This window comes from Huiozyma naganishii, chromosome 1 (genome assembly GCF_000348985.1).
Source record: "Huiozyma naganishii CBS 8797 chromosome 1, complete genome".
Taxonomy (NCBI): domain Eukaryota; kingdom Fungi; phylum Ascomycota; class Saccharomycetes; order Saccharomycetales; family Saccharomycetaceae; genus Huiozyma; species Huiozyma naganishii.
This window is the reverse complement of record NC_035922.1, coordinates 608,030-629,634: the sequence shown is the minus strand read 5'-3', so window position 1 is coordinate 629,634 and position 21,605 is coordinate 608,030. Positions and strand designations below refer to the sequence as shown.

At 42.7% G+C, this 21,605-nt stretch overlaps 8 protein-coding genes across 8 annotated transcripts; 5 read left to right on the top strand and 3 right to left on the bottom strand.

Moving 5' to 3' along the window:
* Positions 1-364: 364 nt before the first annotated feature.
* UPC2 (Upc2p) lies at positions 365-3,406 on the top strand (the record flags this gene model as incomplete). The annotated part of the gene is made up of 1 exon (XM_022608786.1): positions 365-3,406. The coding sequence occupies one exon, from the start codon at positions 365-367 to the stop codon at positions 3,404-3,406; it is 3,042 nt and encodes a 1,013-aa protein (XP_022462367.1).
* Positions 3,407-3,678: 272 nt separating this feature from the next.
* On the top strand, positions 3,679-4,737 carry AHA1 (Aha1p; the record flags this gene model as incomplete). The annotated part of the gene is made up of 1 exon (XM_022608774.1): positions 3,679-4,737. The coding sequence occupies one exon, from the start codon at positions 3,679-3,681 to the stop codon at positions 4,735-4,737; it is 1,059 nt and encodes a 352-aa protein (XP_022462366.1).
* Positions 4,738-5,851: 1,114 nt separating this feature from the next.
* On the top strand, positions 5,852-9,724 carry ADR1 (DNA-binding transcription factor ADR1; the record flags this gene model as incomplete). The annotated part of the gene is made up of 1 exon (XM_022608763.1): positions 5,852-9,724. One exon carries the CDS (start codon positions 5,852-5,854, stop codon positions 9,722-9,724), a length of 3,873 nt encoding a protein of 1,290 aa, XP_022462365.1.
* Positions 9,725-9,833: 109 nt separating this feature from the next.
* RAD9 (chromatin-binding protein RAD9) lies at positions 9,834-13,826 on the bottom strand (the record flags this gene model as incomplete). The annotated part of the gene is made up of 1 exon (XM_022608752.1): positions 9,834-13,826. One exon carries the CDS (start codon positions 13,824-13,826, stop codon positions 9,834-9,836), a length of 3,993 nt encoding a protein of 1,330 aa, XP_022462364.1.
* Positions 13,827-14,030: 204 nt separating this feature from the next.
* Positions 14,031-15,173, bottom strand: SPR28 (septin SPR28; the record flags this gene model as incomplete). Its single annotated transcript, XM_022608741.1, has 1 exon — positions 14,031-15,173. The coding sequence occupies one exon, from the start codon at positions 15,171-15,173 to the stop codon at positions 14,031-14,033; it is 1,143 nt and encodes a 380-aa protein (XP_022462363.1).
* Positions 15,174-15,457: 284 nt separating this feature from the next.
* MFB1 (Mfb1p) lies at positions 15,458-16,279 on the bottom strand (the record flags this gene model as incomplete). The annotated part of the gene is made up of 1 exon (XM_022608730.1): positions 15,458-16,279. One exon carries the CDS (start codon positions 16,277-16,279, stop codon positions 15,458-15,460), a length of 822 nt encoding a protein of 273 aa, XP_022462362.1.
* A 1,464-nt stretch (positions 16,280-17,743) lies between these two features.
* On the top strand, positions 17,744-19,783 carry GTB1 (Gtb1p; the record flags this gene model as incomplete). The annotated part of the gene is made up of 1 exon (XM_022608719.1): positions 17,744-19,783. One exon carries the CDS (start codon positions 17,744-17,746, stop codon positions 19,781-19,783), a length of 2,040 nt encoding a protein of 679 aa, XP_022462361.1.
* A 382-nt stretch (positions 19,784-20,165) lies between these two features.
* KNAG0A04400 (uncharacterized protein) lies at positions 20,166-21,413 on the top strand (the record flags this gene model as incomplete). Its single annotated transcript, XM_022608708.1, has 1 exon — positions 20,166-21,413. One exon carries the CDS (start codon positions 20,166-20,168, stop codon positions 21,411-21,413), a length of 1,248 nt encoding a protein of 415 aa, XP_022462360.1.
* Positions 21,414-21,605: the final 192 nt, after the last annotated feature.

The window sequence follows — 21,605 nt, the reverse complement described above, 5'->3', positions numbered from 1 at the left end:
TTAGAGAGAACTGTGCCTGGTAGAGAAGTGGTGCAACAGAAAAAAAAACCCAAACGATTGCTTTCTACAGGTGTTTTTTGCAGAAAGGCAAAAGGAGAGAGAGAGAGAAAAGATAAGTTAAATACAAAGGAAAAGAAAGAATTAGGCACTACTGCTTTTACTGTGCTTTGGTACCTTAGTCATTCTTTTTCTTCCTCATCGGTTTCTTGTTGTGCTCTGTGTTTGTTGTTTTTGCTTTCTCTATTTGGGTATCTCATTTCCCTTTGGTGTGCGTATTGTGTTGGTCTCGAAGAGTGCGAAACAGACAGAGTGAAAAAAAATTAAATAAATTCCCTGGTACTTCCCTCTTCTCGCCATCGCTTCCATGAATACCGACAAAATATTTGTGGACGGTCTGAGGACAGTAAACACCGGGAAAAAGGTCACTAGTACTCTTACAACGAATTCAACTTCGGCTAACAGCAGTTTTGGCAATAGGAGGAAAATGGATCTTTTGACGTTCGAGGTTAAACGGGGGAGACGTACAACACCGCCATCGGTTAAGAAGAGACGGAATAAAGAGAAGTACATAGAGTTGATTGAAGTGGACGGTAAAACAGTCTCAAAGACTTCGACAGGTAAGAGGAAATTCCATAATAAATCCAAGACAGGCTGTATCAACTGTAAGAAGCGTAGGGTTAAGTGTGACGAGGGGAAACCTGCTTGCAAGAAATGTACAAACATGAGTCTGAGTTGTGTTTATATTTCCGCTTCGACACCTATTGTGAAACAGGACTATGTTAGTGCAAGTAACAGCAGAGAGGGTACACCTTTATCGAGCGGGATGACCTCAAGTACGCACGCACCGTATTCCTCGGTGTCATCGTCGTCTTCGTCCAGTGTGGTGGGCGACAAAAGTGACATGGCAGACAATACAATGGGTTCGTCGAAGAGCGAGGAAAGTTTCAACACACCTCGGGCGAGTAATGATGCTCTCCCGGAGAAACTTAAAGGTATCAAGACAGAAAAAAATGACGGGAATTACTCTGATGGGAATACAAGCGTGACACCAGTGATGTCTGGTGTACAGGACAACGTGCTCAAGAGTAAAATATTGGAGGGTTCCACTCTTCATCAGAGTGTTCCACCACCGGAGGAGCCACATAACGGCACTGCTAATCCACAGATGTTTACTCAAAATTCAAATCTTGGTATACCGAGAATACCCACTAACGATATAAATGGAATGCCCAATTTGGCACAGGGAAGAACAAGCATCAACAGTCTCAACGGTATAGGGGGTTTCTATAACCCGATGGTAGAGAATAATAACTCTAATAATCCACTATCAAACGTTACGCAGGATCCATCGGCTTTACACTCGCTACTAATGGCGGCAGCGGCAACTTTGGAAAACTCCGGAGTTAACATGCATGCCGCTCCAAATAACGGATTCAACTTCAACTTGGCGTCAAGTCTCTTCCAGGGGCAGGGGAACATCGCCGCTGGTGGCATCAGCAACACGGGCATCACAAATAACATTCCATCCACCGTTCTAGATATGCTACCACAATTCGTTAACGGTGGGGCAAACTTAATGCAAGATAACGGCGGTATCCCCAACAGAAACTCTGTCTCCGCAAACCCACTACTGGCCAACTTCAATGCCATCTTGAACAGGGACGCCAACAGCCAAGTGGATACACAAAAACAAGTACAATACCATCTCAACCAGCAGCTGCAACTTCAACGACACCAACAGATACAACTTCAGCAAAGTCAAGAAAACCAGTTGCAACAGCAGCAACTTCAATTGCAGCAGCAACAATTTTTGCAACAGCTGCTAGGTCAGGATCTATCTCAACAGACGCAATCATCAGTCGACCAATCGGTTCTACTGTCTTCACAGTTACAGCAGGCACAGGCTCAACAACAACTGGGACTGAGCCCGATCCAACTCCCGGAAGACACGTTCCCGCAATTCAACAAGCAGGAAGGAACCAATGACGGCAATGCGGTGAACACGAACCACAAAGCACCAGGCAGTGCATTCACTACAGCAGGGATCGGTGGGGTGGTCTACGATTTTCTAAGAGTTGCTAGGCCTAAAGTTAAACTCCAGCAAAAACAAGCAAAGTCAGCTCTGCGGAGGAAGCGTTGGCCAATATGCAAAAGGAGGCTGAGAAGGCGGGTGGTTAAACAGAATGAGGACGCTGAGAAGGGCAGTAAGGGTGAAGAGGGGATTGAGAAGAACGATCCCTTATCTCCTACGGAGAGTCCAAGCGCACACATGCCATTATTGGCCCAGATGAGGCCGAATCTTACAGAGGACGCATTGTCTCCGACAGCTGGCTTGTTAGACAAGGCGTCAGAACAAAGCACTACGAACTCTGGTTATTCGGAAAGTTCGGTCAAAAATAGTACGGCGAAAACAAACAACGACGCCAACGCACAGCCGACGAAAGTGGCGAAGCTGTTGTCATTATCTACAAAGGCCAATTTGAACCTGGTAGATATGAAGCTTTTCCATCATTATTGTACCGATGTCAGTCTCACCATTACTACGGCACAAGTGTCCGTTCCTGAAGTCTGGGGTAAAGAAGTACCAAAGCTTGCGTTTTCGTACCCATTCTTAATGCATTCTTTGCTGGCGTTCAGTGCCACACATTTGTCCAGGACAGAACCCGGTCTGGAGCAATTTATTTCATCACACAGATTAGACGCATTACGGTTGTTGCGGGAGGCTGTTTTGGAGATTTCTCAAGACAACACAGACGCCTTGGTAGCGAGTGCGTTGATCTTGATCATGGATTCCCTGGCCAATGCGACTAACGACCGTACGGGGAGCGAAGAGAACGGGAGTAGTGTACCGTCATCCGCGTGGATTTTCCATGTGAAGGGGGCAGCGACGATATTGACAGCTGTATGGCCGTTGAATGAGGATTCCCGGTTCCACGACTTGATATCTGTCGACCTAAGTGATCTGGGCGACGTTATCAACAACGAGGAGGGCACAGTCTCCGAGTTGGTTTGTTTTGACGAAACTATTGCAGATTTGTACCCTGTGGATATAAACTCCCCCTACCTGATTACTTTGGCGCATTTGCACAAATTGAACAGAGAGATAAACCATTCCAACTTCATCTTGAGAGTGTTTGCGTTCCCCGCTTTGCTCGATAAGACGTTTCTAGCGCTACTAATGACAGGAGACCTGAATGCCATGAGGATAATGAGATCCTATTACAAGCTTCTAAGAGGTTTTGCTACGAAAGTGAAGGATGAGGTTTGGTTTTTAGAAGGCGTCTCGCAGGTCCTGCCACAGGACGTTGACGAGTACAGTGGAGGAGGCGGTATGCATATGATGTTGGATTTCTTAGGTGGCGGGTTACCATCAATGACGACTACGAATCTATCAGATTTCATGTGAGGAAAGGTAAAGGAAGGCATAACTAATGTATAGAATGGGGCTCGATTAAATCAATTTAACAATATTAAGTAACTGATTTTCCCCATTTCCAGTTTATTTAATTTTTTATTTATTTTCTGGCGAAAAAAGTACGATATAATTTCTAGAACATTCGGTCACATGAACATCACCCTTTTGCACTTGAATATATATACATATAAGACAGAGAAAGAGAACGCAGTTCGCACCCTATTGCTGCAATAACGAAGCGTGTACGACAATTGTTCAATAAAATGGTGGTCAATAATCCTAACAACTGGCATTGGGTGGACAAGAACTGTATATCTTGGGCACGCGAATACTTCAATGGGAAATTACCAGGTTTGAACACTGGGGACAAAGATACAGCGACCAAATATGCTGAGATCACCTCTGTTTCATCCTTGGAAGGTGATTGTGAGGTGAACCAGAGGAAGGGTAAAGTGATCTCTCTGTTCGATCTGCAGGTTGTGATGCTAATAAAGGGTTTTGTCGGCGATGAACAATTCGAGGGCAGTATTACTGTGCCAGAAGTGGCATTTGACAGCAGCGCTACGGACTACCAATTTGACATATCTGTGTACAAGGAGACTGTCAAGTTGAATGAGGTGAAGGAGACCATCAGGGCGAATCTCGTACCTCAATTGAGAGACATCTTCCAGCAGTTTGGTAAAGATTTGTTGGTGACGCACGGGAATGATATCCAAGTTCCAGAAAACGAGGTTAAATCCGTATTCACTAAGGCAAACCAGCAGAGCAGTCTGAACGCGAGCAAGAAAGCTGAAGAGGCTGTCAAGAACCAACAACAGCAACAACAATCTGCCACTACTTCCTCTGCCAATTCACAAAGTAAGTCAAGCACTGGCCATGTGGGTAACACCACCACCATTCATTTGGAGCCATCATTCAACGTTCAAGCCTTTGAGATCTTCAATACTTTCATTGACAAGGAGCGTATTATTATATGGTCACGTTCCAAGATTCACGAGTACAACGACAACACGAACAATGGGTCACAGTATCTAATGGTGGGTGACATGTTTGACCTGTTTGACGGTAACATTACGAGTGAACTTTTAGAGAGTAAATTGGGCACAAAACTAGTGCTCAAGTGGAGATTGAGGGATTGGCCTGCCAATGTGTACTCTACCCTTGACATGGATTTCCATGAGTCCGAGGAGTACCACGAGACCAAAGTCCAGATCACGTGGAGCGGTATCCCAGTTGGCGAGGAGGACCGTGTACGTGCAAACTTCGAAAACTACTACGTGAAGCCCATAAAGCTTACTTTCGGGTTTGGGATAGTTCTGTGAGAGGTGCATAAGTACATACACTGATAAACAAGAACCCGGTTAACCGAAGTGTCTAAATATAAGTCATATACGTACCGCGCTGTTGTTTTAAACTTACAGGTAACTGGCGTCATGTCAGTAGCACCTGTCAAACCACTCCAAAGTAGCGTATATCCCCGGGAGGAGGAGAGGGGAAGAATGAGTGCCAAACGTCATTCCTTCTGTGCATACATTCGTGCAACTTGTCCAGATCCACGCGCAAATGACAAACAAAGGATGACCGGCCGGGTTTACGGACGAACGGGGGCAGGTTCCACGTTCCGTCATCTTATCTCAACGCGTACATACGGCACGGCTGTGTTTGGACAATAAGAAAGAGGTGTGCGCCGTGTGCGGCTGTTTCTGTGAGAAACCGTGGAAAATATATTCGCTCTCTCTTCCGCGGCCCGTAAATCCTCCCCTTTTATTCCCTGCGTGCGCCCTGCTCTCTCTCTTCCGCGGCCTTCAAGCAAACGCGGCTTCTCGGTCCACGGCCACTTACCCGTTTTGAACACACTCGAAGGAAGAGTCACCGCAATCCGTCCTGACCTTGGGGCGCCATCCGTTGCAGTGGCTTGTCTCCGCTTTTTTTTTTTCACCGTTGACGCGCGTGCACTACAGTCATCAACGTGGGAAGATTAAATGCGGGGCGCGTGCTAAAACGACATAACGTGTATATACGGTATATGTGTACATATATCGGGTTTTACAGGCGTGTAGTGGCTGGTTCCTGTGCTCTCTATTGTTGTTGTTCGTCCCGGAGTGGATATCTCGATTTCCCTAGGTTTTAACTTATATAAAAGAGAAAAAAAAAATAAAATAAGACCCTTTCATTCGCTGTCGAGAAAAGGAAAGCGCGGATTTCTTTCTTTGCTTTTTTTTTAAGAACGGACTTTTAGCAGCATCGAAGTCACCACTTTTAAAGAGGTTTATTCTCGTATATATATATATATATTCCACGCTGAGATTTGCTATTGTATCGCTGCAAGCTTCTATTTCGTGGTTGTTGATTCCTTCTTTTTTTTTGGCGTTTACGCGACACTTTAATAATACATTTAAGCACAATTCTTCATATATACTTACTTACTGCATTTAGATGTCTCTCGAAGCAGGGAATATACTTGGTATAAATCCAGGCTCCAAGCTAAAACCGTCTGGGAAATGGTTACAGCAGCAGCAGCAACAGAGACTTCAACAGCAGCAAAATGACCAGAAGAAGTTTGATAACAGGATGAACTCGAAGGGGAACAGGAAAATGAAATACCTGCCAGATAACTTGAAACTTAACGGTGTTACACCGAGTGGGAAACCGAGAAGGTTTGTCTGTAAAGTTTGTACAAGGGCGTTCGCAAGGTCAGAACATTTGGAGAGGCACGAGAGGTCACACACAAATGAGAAACCGTACGAGTGTGGTATCTGTGACAGAATGTTCACAAGAAGAGATCTACTTCTGAGACACGCTCTGAAGACACATAACGGTAACTGTGGTAACACGATAGTCAAGAGACAGCCCGGTCGGAGAAGAATCAGCTCCACATCCGGTTCAAGTACTAAACCAAGGGCTACTCAACGGAGTAGCGTGGTAAGCTCTATCACAACAGCATGTTCACTTGTGTCCGCCCTGACGCAGAACGATTCTCTTAGTGCGAAATCCATGTCCAGCATATCGTCAGTATCACCAGGTTCCAATCTTTTCACGGATGTAGGGAGTTTAGCGACAACTCCATTGTCCACTTCAGGTGACGGTACCAAGAATGAGGTGGGGGGGCAAAGGAGGAGGAAGTTTTCAGTTGGTAAGAAACCAGCTCAAACCAAAGATGGTTCTGAGTTGAGGAGGAAACCAGTGAGACGTGTCTCCTTTAGTGCTCAATCTGCAGCGAACTACGCTGTCCCTGTGATTCAGCCAAATGACTATCCAACTTTGGATAGAATTCAGTTTTCTACACCAGAGCTTTTACCCGTGGAGTTCAACTATATGTTGCACAATGACCTCATCGATGGTGGTAGTGACCCAAAAAACACAAACGCGAGTACTCTTTTCCCAGTGCCGCCAGAATTCAGTCTCTCCGATGGGGACTATATGGTGGACGGTTTCTCCCTGATGAACCTACAAGCTGATCCAGTCAAAGTGCAACAACAGTATACGGACAATTTTTTACCCCTAGACGATGATCAAACCCTTTCTGTTTACCCTAATACCTTCAATTCGGATTCGTTCAATGCCCCCTCCTTTCCAAACCAGAATCTATTGACAAAAAATGATAAACATTCAGTAAGTACAGTGTTATCCAGCGATAACTATTCGTCGGGGACACAATCTTCCTTACTGGGAGGGAAAGAAAATGACATTCTTTCTAAACTATCTTCACTACCTGGAAATGATCATGAGGCAGAGAGTCTCAATTACACAAAGACAACATCAAGGTCAGCAAGTAACAACAACGCGCATGGGGATTTACTGAGGTACCAACTGGATGCAGATATCGAGAGTCTGTTAAATGGCCCCCCCTTGTCAACAGAGACGAGCGACGAACTCAGTAACTCGTTAACATGGGACACTCCCAATACTGCATCTCCGGGGACAGTATACCAATCACCTGGGCAATTGATTTTACAACAACATAACAGGAATGAACTGAACACTTTAAGTGACGTTACCAAATATTCACAAAGCATCTACAATAACTTCATCAAGCAAGAGGAGGTAGAGTGGAATCTTAACTCAGAGAACGCCATGATGGAAAACATGGAACTTGATGTGGAAAAGGGTGGTGAGTTGAAAATGACTAATGACAATTATACACTGTACGGGTTAGATAACCTGACAATGACAAATATTTCCAAGAAATCGCCCTCACCTGAGTTGCGTACGGACGTCGTAACGGATGATATAATCCTGGAGGAATGTCCAGTTGATACGCCTCCTCCGACTCTTTTCACAACAAAACTGAGGGACTACTGCTCTGTCGTTTTGAAGTTCTATGAGGAAAAATGCGGTAACAGTGCACTCAGTACAGATCCCGTTTTGATATCCAAGAAATTAATGCTTCCTAGTGTCCACGAGTTGAACCAATTCCTTGCTCTCTTTAGAAAACGGTTTCTAATACACTATCCGTTCATCCATGCCAGTTTGTTGAATGCAGATTTTTTGACTTTACAAAAGTACTTGTGGGAGAATGATTCACTTGAAGATAAAGACATCGAGTTTGATTCTGAAAGGGATATCTTGCACATTGCTAGGTCTGTGTGCCTACCTTTACTCATGGTTGCTTTGGGATCTCTTTACAAAAAGGGTTGTCACGGTGTCACTGTCACACTATATGAAATGGGTAGAAGAGCTATCCATGTGTTCTTGGAGACAAAGAAAAAATATACAGAGATTAGGAATTTGAAAGCACACAGTCAGTACACATGGTTGGTTCAAACACTAACGTTGAATATCATTTTTGCCCTTTTCGCCGTTGAGGTTGAAGACGTGGAGGCACATGCAGTGAAAAGACAGGTTGCGGCCGTGTGTTCCGTAGTCAAAAGCGGGCTACTATACGGTATATCTGAGGTGGGTTCGGCCAGTCCCAACAGTGGTAACGATATGGACTTTCCCTCGGCATCGAATTATATTCTATTTGAATCAAAAATAAGATGCACTTTGATGATTTACAGGTACTGTCAGTACTTGAAAATATTTTATAACGTCCAGTCTAACTACTTTTTGAACGAAACTGATATTGACGAAATTTATATCCCGGATGAGGAACAAAAATGGCTGTCTGCTTCGGTTATTTGTGACAAGAAGGACGAAACGAGGAATAACACAATGAAAAAACAAAACATAACCCCGTTCAAAAGATTTTACACCAGTTTTACCTTTAACGATTTGGGAGTACACCCAATTCCTGAATCTTTGGTCGCCACAATGATGTTTTATGAATTTAATTCAAATTACCGTTCTCCATTCAACTTGTTCCTAACAAAAATCGTTTCCAAAAAACTGGAGACTAACTCACTTCCTCCATCAAACACGACACCTATAGCGTGTACACGTGCTTTGATCGGGGATTGTACTATATTGAAAAATTGTTTGATGGTTATGAAGTTTTTTTTTGAAATAGATAAGGGAATAGGCTCAAAAGTCTGGAAGGGTGACATGACCCAGTTATACGATTCATTTTTGAACCCTAAAAGTGTGAATTTGTTGACAAAGGGTTCTTACAACTTACTAACGGATCTGTTGGTATCATTGAAATCCTCTGTTCAGAACATTACCAAAGTACTAGTGCAGAACAAAGTTACTAATTTGACTAGTATAGATAAGGAAAAACTAACTATATTCAACATCCACGGTTATTTCTACAATTTTTTGGCAATTATCAAGTTCATTCTCGATTTTGAAGCTACCCCAAATTTTAAGTTACTTTCCGTATTCATCAAGCTGAACAAACTAGCTAATGATTTCTTGATTCCTTCCTTTGCGCTTTCATACCCAAAGGACTTTAGGCATTTTAACAAGGTGAAATGGACGGTGAATTACTCTCAGTCTGATGTTAATAAAATAGAAAGAGCCATCAAAGATGTTTTAGTGTACTCCTTCAATGACACCTCCTTTTTGAATATGAGCGACCAGGCCCCTAACGAATTTTTGTTCCACGATGTCCCTAACGGGACGAATAAATCTCAATACGATGGTCTCACCGATGGAGCAACTACAGCTACCCAGTCCTCGGTTGATTTATTACTTGCTCGTGATAAGGCAAAGCACCAAGAAGGGCATGCCAAGCAGAGCTTCGCCGAAAGATATCAGTTGTCCTCGAAGTTTATTTCCATTGCCAAATGTTTTTTTAAGGTAACGGAGTCATCTTACGCTCACTGCAATATTTTAGCGAAGGTCATCGAAGACTTTGAGGATCTGGGCAGGATATCCATTTTGAACTCGAACGAAAAGGAATTATCCAAATCGCATTTAAATAAGTAAACAAACTTTGATGGAAGAAGCTCTCCCATCTCTTTCTTATATATTCCAGAATAAATATTCACATTTTTTCAACATCAGTCCCTAATCGCCGCTCTATCATATATTTATATCATTCAGTAAAGCCTGCATCCCCATTTATAAGAGTTTGTATCAACCACTCCTTTGTTTCGACGTAGAAAGAGACGTTATAATAAGAATATTTCTCATGCACCATATTCCTCGTTTTCTTTAACATATCGGCAGGACACTCTATTGCTTCGTTTAAAAGTATTATAAGTTTAGTGCCCTGTCTTTGTGACTTTTCAAATATATCAGCAAGCGAAGACATGACATCCTTGGATAGTATGTTATCCATTTGATATACGGTCTCTGCTCCCAAACACCTGGTCACAAATTTCATGAATACCGTTAACTGCGTTCTGCCACAGATTATGATTTCATAGTCCGTTAAAATGTAGTTCATGGCATCCAGTTGGTTGTTCAATGTCACCCTGTTGAGATACCGGTTATAAAAGGTGACAATGTTATTTGATTTCACCACAGAACGTTTTGAATTGTCCCCTGAATGCAACCTAGTACTTTCCCCTGAGGGCAAAAGGTATTGGAGAATAAACCTATCCTCCATTTTCCCTGCATTGCAGCACGCATTGAGGAAGTCAAAATGCAAGGTGGGCCAGCCAAGAGCAAGTGTTTCCAGGTATTTAGTGCTTCGCCTGTATTGATCACTTAATAAACAGGCAAATTTGAATTTTTGTCCAGTGGCACTCGATTGGCTTAAGGTCAAAGAACGCCGATTTGAATTATGCTCTTCATCAATCAACTTAGAGAAACCAAGTAAATCAGCAAACCCAGACTCCAAGACTACACCACCTTCTTTTTCAATTTCAGACGCAATCTCTGCTTTCTTACCACCGGTGATTCCGGTGATCACAAAGAGACATTCATCAAAAATGTTATGAGAAGTGTTCTGTTCTTTTTCACTGGGCGTTGGTGTGTTCGATTGATCTATTTTTGCCTGTTTTGGAACTGCACTAATAGAATAATGTATAGAGGGCGTACCTTGTTCGTCTCCCTTTGCGTCAGGTTGCGTGAGGTAAGAATCGCTATCTTCAGAATCTATCTCCTCATAGTTGGGATGCCTACCATTTCTCTTTAAATTTTGTGTAGATATTATTCGGCGTTTTCCTCTTCCGCGGATGGGATGTTTCAGGTCTTCATGCCCTGTATTATTATCATCGGTATCAGCGGTGGGGTTAATTTTAGCCCTCTTGTACCACTCCTCTAACTCTATGTGGATAGATGACAGGGGTGTAATAACAGTTTCTCCCACTAATGTCCCAGCTAGTGTTTTCTTTTTAAGATGCAAAGTGTCATAGCCCCGTATACACCTGATCGTATCCTCTTCTTTATTTTTGGCTTCTAATCCAACCACTACATACGGATGTCCTAAAAAATTCACTGTATCATTGATTCTGATATCTAATGGATGAACATCATCTATCTTGTAATAATCGTCTCTGTCACTAAATCGGACTTTGCATTCGTTATTCTCTTTCTCAATCTTTAATAATATTGCAGGATAGTATTTCATATCCAGCTTATATTGGCACCAAATAGAATTTTTGAACTTGATATCATTTAAATTAAGGTACCTTTCATCTACCGTCCTAATGGTTCCTTCGGGTTCAGCTGGAGTGGTCGTTTGTTCAATGGGTATCAAAGTTGCCTCTCCATTTTCTTCGCCTTGAGTTAACTCTAAAGAATCAAAAGTCTCCCTATGAGGTCTCCTCCTCGTAATAATTATGTCGGAATCATCCATGTCGACGTTCGTTTTTGTTGCCTCGTTAATGCTTAAGTTACCGGATGAAGTGTTTTTCCTGCATTGGTCGTCATCCTCAAGCTCATCCGCAACCTCATTTTCATCTTCCATTTCAGGTAGTTCTTGTGTGACATCTCCTTCGCTCATTATTATTGAGGATGTGCTTTTTTTCAAATTTCCCTCCTCCTGATCACCATCCGACGTATTGGGTTTATTAGAAACCTTGAGAACTACAGTTTCCTTTAGCATTTCATCGATGTGCTGGTTGTCTGTAGATGTCAAACTCTTGTTATCATCTGGATCAGTCTGTTTTGGGGAAGAGGATGGTGAGCTTCCTGTATCATCGGGGTCTGTCTCCCTTTGGGATGAGGATGATGATGATTGGTAGTTTTTCACAATGTATTCCAATGGCTGTGCTTCTAGTTTTTTCGACATATTTTTTTCAGGCTCTCTTTCTTCCTCTGGTGCATCCGTGGTATGTTGTGACTTTGTAGTGTCTACACTAATCACGTCTGTTAATTTTCTTGGTAAGTCCAGTTGGGGAGCATCCACAGAAAAAGCGCCATCAGGGGTTGGTTGTATTAAGGAAATCTCATGTTCATTTTCTAGGGAACTAAGAGGTACCATTTGTGTCTCTTGAAGGCTGCAATTAGCATCTAATAATATTTCATGGTTAAATTTTGAAATATATCTTCGTTGAGAATTGAGGAGTTGTGTCACCAATACCGGTTTCGAAATGCTTAGATCCTGAGAGAGTTTATTTTGCTCCACCCCTGACTCAGATTTGAACATTTGTTCATCATTAGATATAGGCATTTCATGAGCAAATTCGGGATTCATATCCTCTACAAAGTTCCTATCCTCTTCCTTTGCTAAAACACCAGTACTCTCCTGTGTCCTCTGAGTTTCATTCGCATTGCACAACAAATCAGTTGTATTGGATGGTTGTGTTTCAGTTGCAGGCACCAATTGTGTTGTGTTCGAACTACCATAATTCAGCGTTTGCGTATCATTTTTGTGTACAATCCGATCATTTGGACAGAGGAGTTGTGTCATGGCACCCTTAGGTAGAATAGTCGTATCAGCATTTTCTGAAAAGTGAGTCAAATCCATACCATGTGTATCATAATCGTTTTCATCTAAAATCTCCAAACGGTTCTTAGCGTTATTTGATGTGTCAAGATTTTCCTCTTCGTAAGGAACTGAGGCCACGATGTTGGAATCATTACCGTTATCAGCATTCTGTTCAGTTGATTCATCCTTACCATCGCGCTGACTTTGTGATCTATCGTTTCCGTGACTATTGGAGCTGATGGGACCCTCGGACTGAATAATATACTGGGTTTCAAAATCACTACCTCCATTTTGTGAAATATCGTCGTTCTCTTGCAATGGTTCCCTACTAATTGCACTTTTCATCGGTGACGACTTCTCCAATAATGGATTTTCACATCGCACGGGATCGGGACTTGCTTGGACTTGGGAGTTTGCTACCTGGATGTTGACATTATCTGACAGCACTATTCCTTTCCCAGGATATGGATTTTCAAGAAGGTTGTTTCCGCGGTCTCTTGAGTTAAAAATATCTTGATAAGAGGCATCGTCACTGAAAAGGTGGGAAATCTGATTCACTTCTTCCGTTTTACGGCGTTTGACACTTTTCAATGGTGAGGACATACCAAGCCCATTCGTATTATCTCCTTTTTGCACCTCTTCATCATCAATCTCCTCATCGTGTTTGATCTTGTGTAATAGGTTCTTACCTGGTGATCGTTCCTTCACTGGGTAGTTGGGATCATTGTTCGAGTTTTGAGTAGTTCGATTACTTATTTCTTTTGAAATACCTTCGTCTTCATCATCATCATCATCCGCCAGGTGTTTATATTTATCCAGTAGACTTTTACCCGGGGACCTCTTGCTCTTGAAATACTTTGATACTTTACTCAGTTTGGGTGATATCTTGTTATACATGGGCCGTTCCTCTTCATAGCTGTAGTCTCCACTGTCCATCGGAGAATCCACTTTGCGCGGGGTTCCTGAGCTGTTTGCAGCAAACTTTGCTGCCAAATAATCAGCATCTGTTATAGTTGCTTCATTATGGATGCTGACATTTGATGTATTGTTGTCTATACTGGCATCTGTCCTTGAGGCACGCGAGTCCTCATTTTCGTCATATCTTCGTATTCTGTCTGGGCTGCTAAAGTCGTGTTGCGAAGCTACAAAACTATTGTTCGGTTGCATATGCTCCAACACTTGACTGGAGGATACGCTTGACCTGCGCATGGCATCTTTGGTTACCGACTTTACAAAAAGTTTGTTTTGATGAAGTCATCGACGCTACATTCTTGCATATCGAAAAGCTTCTCATGTCTCATTTTCAAAAGAAAAGTGGAAAAAAAAGTCCAGCGATGAGTGACGAGTTTGACGTTTATTGAAAGCAAAGTGGGTCTACGTAGGTAATTTATAAATAGTAGCGCTCCCCAGCAGTTACTCACATTCAGTGGACACCGTTTTGGTGGCTGGCGACGGTTCCTCCGAGATATCATGGATCATTTTTTCCAAGCCAACGATCTTGTTCTGGTAGGCTTCAATTATTTGATTCTTTTCGTAGACGGTACCTACGCAAGTTAATTGGTGATCAGGATCCACAGCATGGTAATCCATCGATTCACTCGTCAGTGTAGTACCTCTTGTGCCTACCCGTGACTCGTTTTCCTTATCCTCCTGTTGAGCGGGCGAATTTTTCTGTTCTAGCAACTTCTTTGTCCTGTATTTTTCGTAGAATATATCGTTGGTGGTTTCCTTCAGTTCATGTAAATGCGACCCTAGTAAGATGCCCTTCAAGTATATAAAATTTGAAACGTCACGTCGTTCAACAGAAATTTTCTCATCCAGGTAGTTGTACCTAAATATTGATTTTGGTTCCCCGTTATTCGGATCAGTACTTTCAAAACGATCACCACAGATAACTGCAAAGGGGTGTATATCGCTGATCAAAGTGTCCTCTCCGTCGGGGAATATGTCCCGCAGTCTATCGTCACCAAAGGGGAAACTTCTCAAGTTGTTTGCCTCCAAATCGCGCCTGATGTTCTCCTTCAAAGGTTGCAGCTCATTTTCGCGGTACCTATCAGCTTTCCCGATCACGATGAAAATGTTAACGAACTCTTTAATCTTACTCAGCATGTCGATATCCAACTCGTTCAATCCGTTTGAGTTTCCGTCAATAAAGTACAAGCATACATGGATTCTTCCATCGCTCTGTTTCAAGGTTTTTTTATCCCTTGAGATCTTGATCTCGTCTGCCAGGATCCTGTCGTAGAACTCCTGTATAAAATGCCGGACTTTGTTGGAGGTGTGTGCATTATTTATCTGCAACCCAATATCGAAGACGTGCACGTTCAAAGCCACAGGGGTAAGCATTTCCTGGATTTTAATTGCATAGTTCGTGTACGGTAGCTTTGAGTCCCTATTCGAATTATTTTCCGTCGCAAGGGCGGCTATATCCTCCATTTGACACAAATTGCTAAGGAAAGTTTTTTTACCAATCCCCCTGGGACCTAAGAGCAACATGTTGAACTGTACTCCCTTTTGAGCATACCTTCTGTGTCTAATTTCTTCCGTATTGAGCATTTTCTGGAACCTGGTGGGTGTTGTGCACTTCTTCTTCTTGGATCTTATATTAATAATAATTGTAGCATATTCGGTCTCTTTAAACTGTCTTTTTTTCTCTTTGTGTTCATTCTATTTTTGGGTAACACTTTTCGAGGCCGTCACCACCAAGTGCCCCACCTCTGAGGACCCTCCCACAAGCACATACTATTACAAATGCATTCCCGATATAGATACAAACGATATATACATATATATTATTCATTAGACTGTGTTAATAATGTTAAAAGTGACGAATACGAGTTTCATACAGCTTGGAAGCAAACTTTGTTCTCCCCTGATAGCACCACTTTCATCTTTCTACCACCCTTGTTAGCTGTAGTACGATTGTGTGGCTCTGTGTTGGTAGCCTCGAGGTGCGCCAAGTACTGCTTCGAGGGTCCCGTTTTTTTGTCGTTTATGCTAAAACTACTGAGGTTCCTTGTTTGGAGGTGCGATAAGTGATTGTTTGTGGACTTCTCCGCGTTTTCCTTCTTTATCAGTCTTTCGAAAAGCAATGCTTTATCCTTCACTTTGTTTGAGGATCTCAGTCTGGTTATCGATTCCTCACTGCGTTCCTTGTGTGGTGGTATACTGTAGTCGGTGGTAACGTTGTACACCGTTGAGTCCTCCATGGAATCGTCGAACGATTGGTTTGTAAAAACCGAGTTATCTCGCGAACGGTAAGAGAGCAGCGTCGGTGACGTCAAGTCCATCTCGTAGTCTAAATCAACGGCAGCACTCGTGTATCCGGTTTTCGAAAACCCGTTGTGGACCGCTATACTGTTCGTGTTCTTCAGGTGGCGACTGTGATTATTCTTGGTCGTGGTGGGAGCGAAGTAGCAGTTCTGGGGACCAAAAATGGCTCCGGCCCCGTTCTGAGAAGCTTTAAAGCTCACTTCTCCCAAACCGATAACGTATGAGCCCCACTTTAGGGACTCGCTCTTGAGGTACAGCTGTACAACACGCCTCAGAAACCTGCTACTCCCTGCCACAGCGCAAATATCTCTCTCATCAGCAGAAACGTACCCAAGCACTTTCCAGAGCACATCCAGGGGCAAACCGACCAGCGAAACCTGCGCACTCATTTGTTCTCTTTCCCTCTTTAACCAGAACCACTATTAGTAGTACTGCACACGTCCTTGTTCAAATCGCCACAGCTTAAACCACTCCGGTGGGTAGGCTCAACGCAGCTGCTCTTCCTCGTTTCAAGACACTCTCCTTGAAGAATTAACCCGAAAACAAAAACAAATCAAAAATATTCAAGAAGAGTGCACCCAGACACACAGAGTGTTGGACCGGGAGGTGGATGCGAACTGTAGGACCCAGCGATACAGCAAGATCCTGCTAAACTTGAACTTACAAGCAACATCGTGTACCTACGTGTGAAACCGTCTGATCCAATCCGGCAAAAACAAAAGAGAGAGAAGAGCTCACGCAATGTTGAGTTAACGAAGAGAGGGTTAAACGCTGACGTAGTGGGGGCCATAGTCATTCGGTGAAAGGGAACGTCCCTTAAACGAGAAAGAGTGGATCCCGCGACTCCACTTGAGCCATAACTGCTGCCCTGAACGTTGTCACAACCCAGCGCAGCGTGTTTGGGGGGAGAGAGCGGTTTTCGCTGCGAACGTCTTTTCGCTGCGAATGTCAGCGAAAAAGACGTAAAGACAATAGAAGAAGAGTTTTATTTGCTGCAAAAACACAAAGAAGAGGAAGCAAAAGAGACGCATCTGTTGCTATTGTTTGCTTGCTTGCTTGTATATGTATGTGTACACCACTGCGCGTTCATTTAGCTGTCCTGAGTTCATTCTGCTGTCCGCCTTGGTGGGGGAGGGACCCGTTTGACACCGTTGAGATCTGATGTACTTTTCCCAACCGTATATAAGTAAGACGTACCTCTTGTTCAAAAGATATTGCATAGGTTATCTGTTTTCCTTTGTAGAGTTGTAAATCATAACAACAAACCAAATATCAACTCAACCAAATATCTAACATGTTCTCCTCTCTACAAAAGATCGAAAATAACTGCCAGTGCCTCTTGAAGAACAACGGGAAATGTCCCTGTTCTGCCGCAAAGCACTGCGGTTGCCAAGCTAAATTGGAATCCACGGCTCCAAAAGCCTGTCAATGTGGCACTAACTCAAAGTGCAAGTGCTCCCAGTCCGGTGAGACCTGCAAGTGCAGCTGTGCTGGAACCGCTGACTGCAAGTGTGAGGAGCCAGTTATGAAATCAGGCTGTGGCTGCTCTCACTAAGGTTTTTCAAGAATACAGATCGTTTGAACTCTACAGGTACATAAGCTTCAACGTACTTAAATAACTAAACAATATTTATAAAAAAAAACTTTTTGCTACTCTTATTCGTTCAGCATGTGTGAGTACTCATCCAAACGCTTCCCACCAGCTCTCGCACAGCAAAAGGTTGTAAATGACGTAGTGGGTTACATGTATATATTGTTTTGTTTTTTTTCCAAATTTTCGAGAAAACTAAAGTATTCAGGATCTTCAAATAGATGACAGCTCAAGGTTGCCTCAATAGCTCAACAAAGTAGGCATGAAGACTTGTTTAGTCGGGGTACTCTCCCTTTCTATTGTTTTTTTTTCAAGGCCGAGTCATGGATTGAAATTACTCGGACTATCCCCAAAGCAGGAAGAATTGTACAATAACGCGCTCTCACCAGATGGGAAGTGGACTTGCCTTTCAGATCCTTCCATCCAATTGAACATCACACAGCTCAATGACGGCATTTGTGACTGTCCTGATGGGTCAGATGAGCCAGGTACAGCAGCTTGCAACACAGAAGATTCGCCCCTAGAGACGAGACTGTTCTATTGTGCTAATGAAGGGTTTATCCCTAGGTATATTAGTGCTAGCTCCGTTAACGATGGGGTTTGTGACTGCTGTGACTGTTCCGATGAAAACATCGATATTAAGGTGAATACAGCCCCCTGCAAAGAATTGCAGACGTTGTTTGACAGCATTGCTCAGGATGAACTGAAGACATTTGAAGCCGGTAAGAACAGGCTACTCGATATGTATCGTGAGGCCAAAATTGGCGTAAATGAAACCGTTGGAGTGGCGGAACAGGATGCTGAGATGAGAAGGTTGGAAGCACAGATAAAAGCAAAGGAGGAAGAGTTACAGAGTAATGAAAAACTACTGAACACGGAGAGAAACCACTATTTCGAGAAATTGAAAAGTGATGACCCTGATCTTTTCAAGTTTGAGCAAGTGAACATGGGTTACATTGCAAGTAACATAAATTCAACCTATCATCGACTGGAAGAGATCAGTAGATGCTATACTGACCTGATCACGATATTGACCGACTTATCTGAAAGTTATACAAGAACACTGAACGATAAAGTTGTCAACAATAACATCCGTAGCTTCAAGCAAAGGTTGAGAAAACCAGACATGGAGAAAGTTGGTATCGATGGTGACACTGACTCTGAACAACGTGAACAATTATTGGAGTACTTTTTGAAAGAGTTGCCACAAGTATTCTGGGAGGGCAAATCGAGCCACCCTTCGGACTACGTTATTAACAAAGCCAAATTTGCCAAAGTTTTGATTGAGGGTAAAGTCATTTACACAGAAACCATATTCGATCTGATACGTGATTTCAAAGCAATGATGGATGATATCTCACTGCACTACAACGTGAACTTTCAAGATTCTGGTGTAAAATTTGCAGTGAGTGCTTATAACGATTACCTATCGAAATATCAAGATGTGTTGGAAACTGGATCTTTCACTTTAAACGAGGATTTTGCCTCCGAAATGAATAAGCTGTATGCACTAGTAAAAGAATTAACTCCAAGGATCTTAGTTGACTCAAAGAAAGATGGCCCACTTGATGATGGTAATAAGTTGATGGGGTTCATCCCCAATATCAAGCAGAAGTTATCATCCAGTGGAACCAAACAATTACAATCGATGAAAAATCAAATTCACGTTCGTAAGGATATTATTGTTTCTATCAAGTCCGAGATAGAAACCATGGAAAAGGAGCTGCTGTTGTTGCAACAGTTCAGCAATAAGGAAGGTGTTGGTGCTGAAGATGACCAAGAGACTATCAAGGAATTGAGACACATCACTGAGCTGATCGAGAAATCAGACGATGCTAGCACCTGCGTAATTGGTAACATGGACGGGTACGAGTACGAAGTATGTTTCAACCCGGCAAAACCAGGGAATATAGTACAGAAAGATCTGAAGCAACAATACTCGCAGAGTGTCTCCATTGGGACTTTTGAAAGCCTCTTCCTCGAAAAGAGTCTCCTAACTGAGAAATACGTAGACAACATCAGGATGAAGTACCCTGATACGGACATCATTACCCATCTGGCCAATGCCTCTACCACAATTGGTCACAGCAATTACCTTTTGGGTAAGCTAGAGAATATAAACAACGGTCTAGTGTTTCAGTACCGCAACGGTGACAAATGTTGGAACGGTCCACGCAGGTCTGCTAAAGTATTTGTAAAGTGTGCCCCGGAGTTTGCTATCCTTGACGTCTACGAACTGACAAAATGCAACTACGTATTTGACGTGCAGGGGCCTTGGGGTTGTAACACCGGATACTTCTGATTTGCTAAGGGGAGGTCCTCCCCTTTCCACCTTAGCTTTAGCACACACAAACGTCCAATCGGACACTACATAGATCTCTATACGTTTTAACGAGCCGTGCGAAATGTATATTAGTCGTTTTCCTCATTCGTCATTTTTTGGGTTTTTCGGAAAAACTCCCCGTCGAGGCTTTTCAATGAGAATTTTGGGGACTTTTCACTTTCCTGTTATTATATAAGCCGATGAGGCTCATACTTTGGCTTGGGAAGCCAGTTCGATAGCGTTTACTCTCGGACAAGCCAACCGTCGAGTTTACTACATTTCCCTTTCTCTACAAACCTGGTTGAACGCGCCTACTGCCCCGGGAATGACAACTAAAGATTCTTCCAAAAAGGTGGGTATCATGCCCACAGATACGGTGAGGTTTTTACCCCTAGGTCCAGTTATTCCACCTTCTAAAGAGAATGTAACAGCGGTGAGTAAACTAGAGGACCTGGCGTGGTACATGCCTACACACCACAAAAACTTGCATAAAAAAAGGATCAGCATTCTTGGTGGCGGTAAGAATGGGTTGACGTCTGTTGAGACTCAAACGTTGTATTTCATCGACTTGGAGAATGAACTCTCCGGCTTTGTCCAGATCCTTTACTCTTTGGTATTGGGTGGTATTTACAAAGGGTTTCAGATCAATTTCAAAATGTTCAGTCATTTAAAGGAAAAAAGTAAAGAGATCGAGATCTGGGAGAGTATCAAGTTGGATGATGCCTCGTTCAAGAACAACGAGTTGAGCGTTGTTGGGAATGGAATTACTTTTGAGTTAAGAGAGCTACCTAATAAGAACTTGACTCACACTAATAAGGAACATAGCTCCACTGAACTGTTCAATGTTGCCAACTTAAAGATTAAAATTGATATTCCAAAAATGGACATCAAAATCGACCTGAGAGCGAACTTAGGTGAAGGTTTTAAGATCAATCCCGATGGGTGCTCCTATTACTTGGAAAAGGCTACAAAATACCAAGCTGCCCTTAAGGAGGACGTCGCAGATCATAAAAAATACATGCGACATCAATATATACCGAATGGGAAGTGCCGAGGCAAAATTCAATACAGGAACGGTGCGAACAAGCATATTCAAAAAATCAAGTTACATGACGTGTCTGTAATCTACTTGGATGCAGTTCAAGGTTTATTACCAAACAAGGCAGCGAAAAGATGGAATTTCTTGTATTTCCAAAGTGCGAATTACTCTGTAGTGTGTATGGAGTATACTACACCAGATGACTATGATGCTGCAAAGGTGACTACGTGGGCTCTAAGCTCCCATGGTATTATCCAAGAGGTCGGCTCAAAGATCAATGACTCAAACATTATTAAGTTTGATAATGTGGAGGAGGATGCTGAGACTGGATGGAAATATCCCATGGGTATGACGTTTACCTTCCCATCTGCTGATAAAGAACAAGCTTTGTCGATCAAAGATATGAATATGGTGAACAGGTACGATATCCTAGGAGAGTTGCCTGGTATAATCAGGAAACTGGCGTCCAATATTGCACGCATCAATCCATATCTGTACCAGTACTGTCAATCGGCTAAATTCAATGACGAAGAAGGTGTCTGTATCGTGGAATCCACATTCATAAGTTGAACTGCGATTTCACTACTAATAAAGAATTATATAATTAAGCTAATGACTAATATAAAATATCATATCAGACATCGTTGCATGAAACTATTCTTGGAGAAACCGTTGAACTGTCGACTACAATTAAAGTAGGGTTAGGACTTAGAAAGCGACTATAAATAATAAATAATATACTAATAAACAATGTTGGTGTTT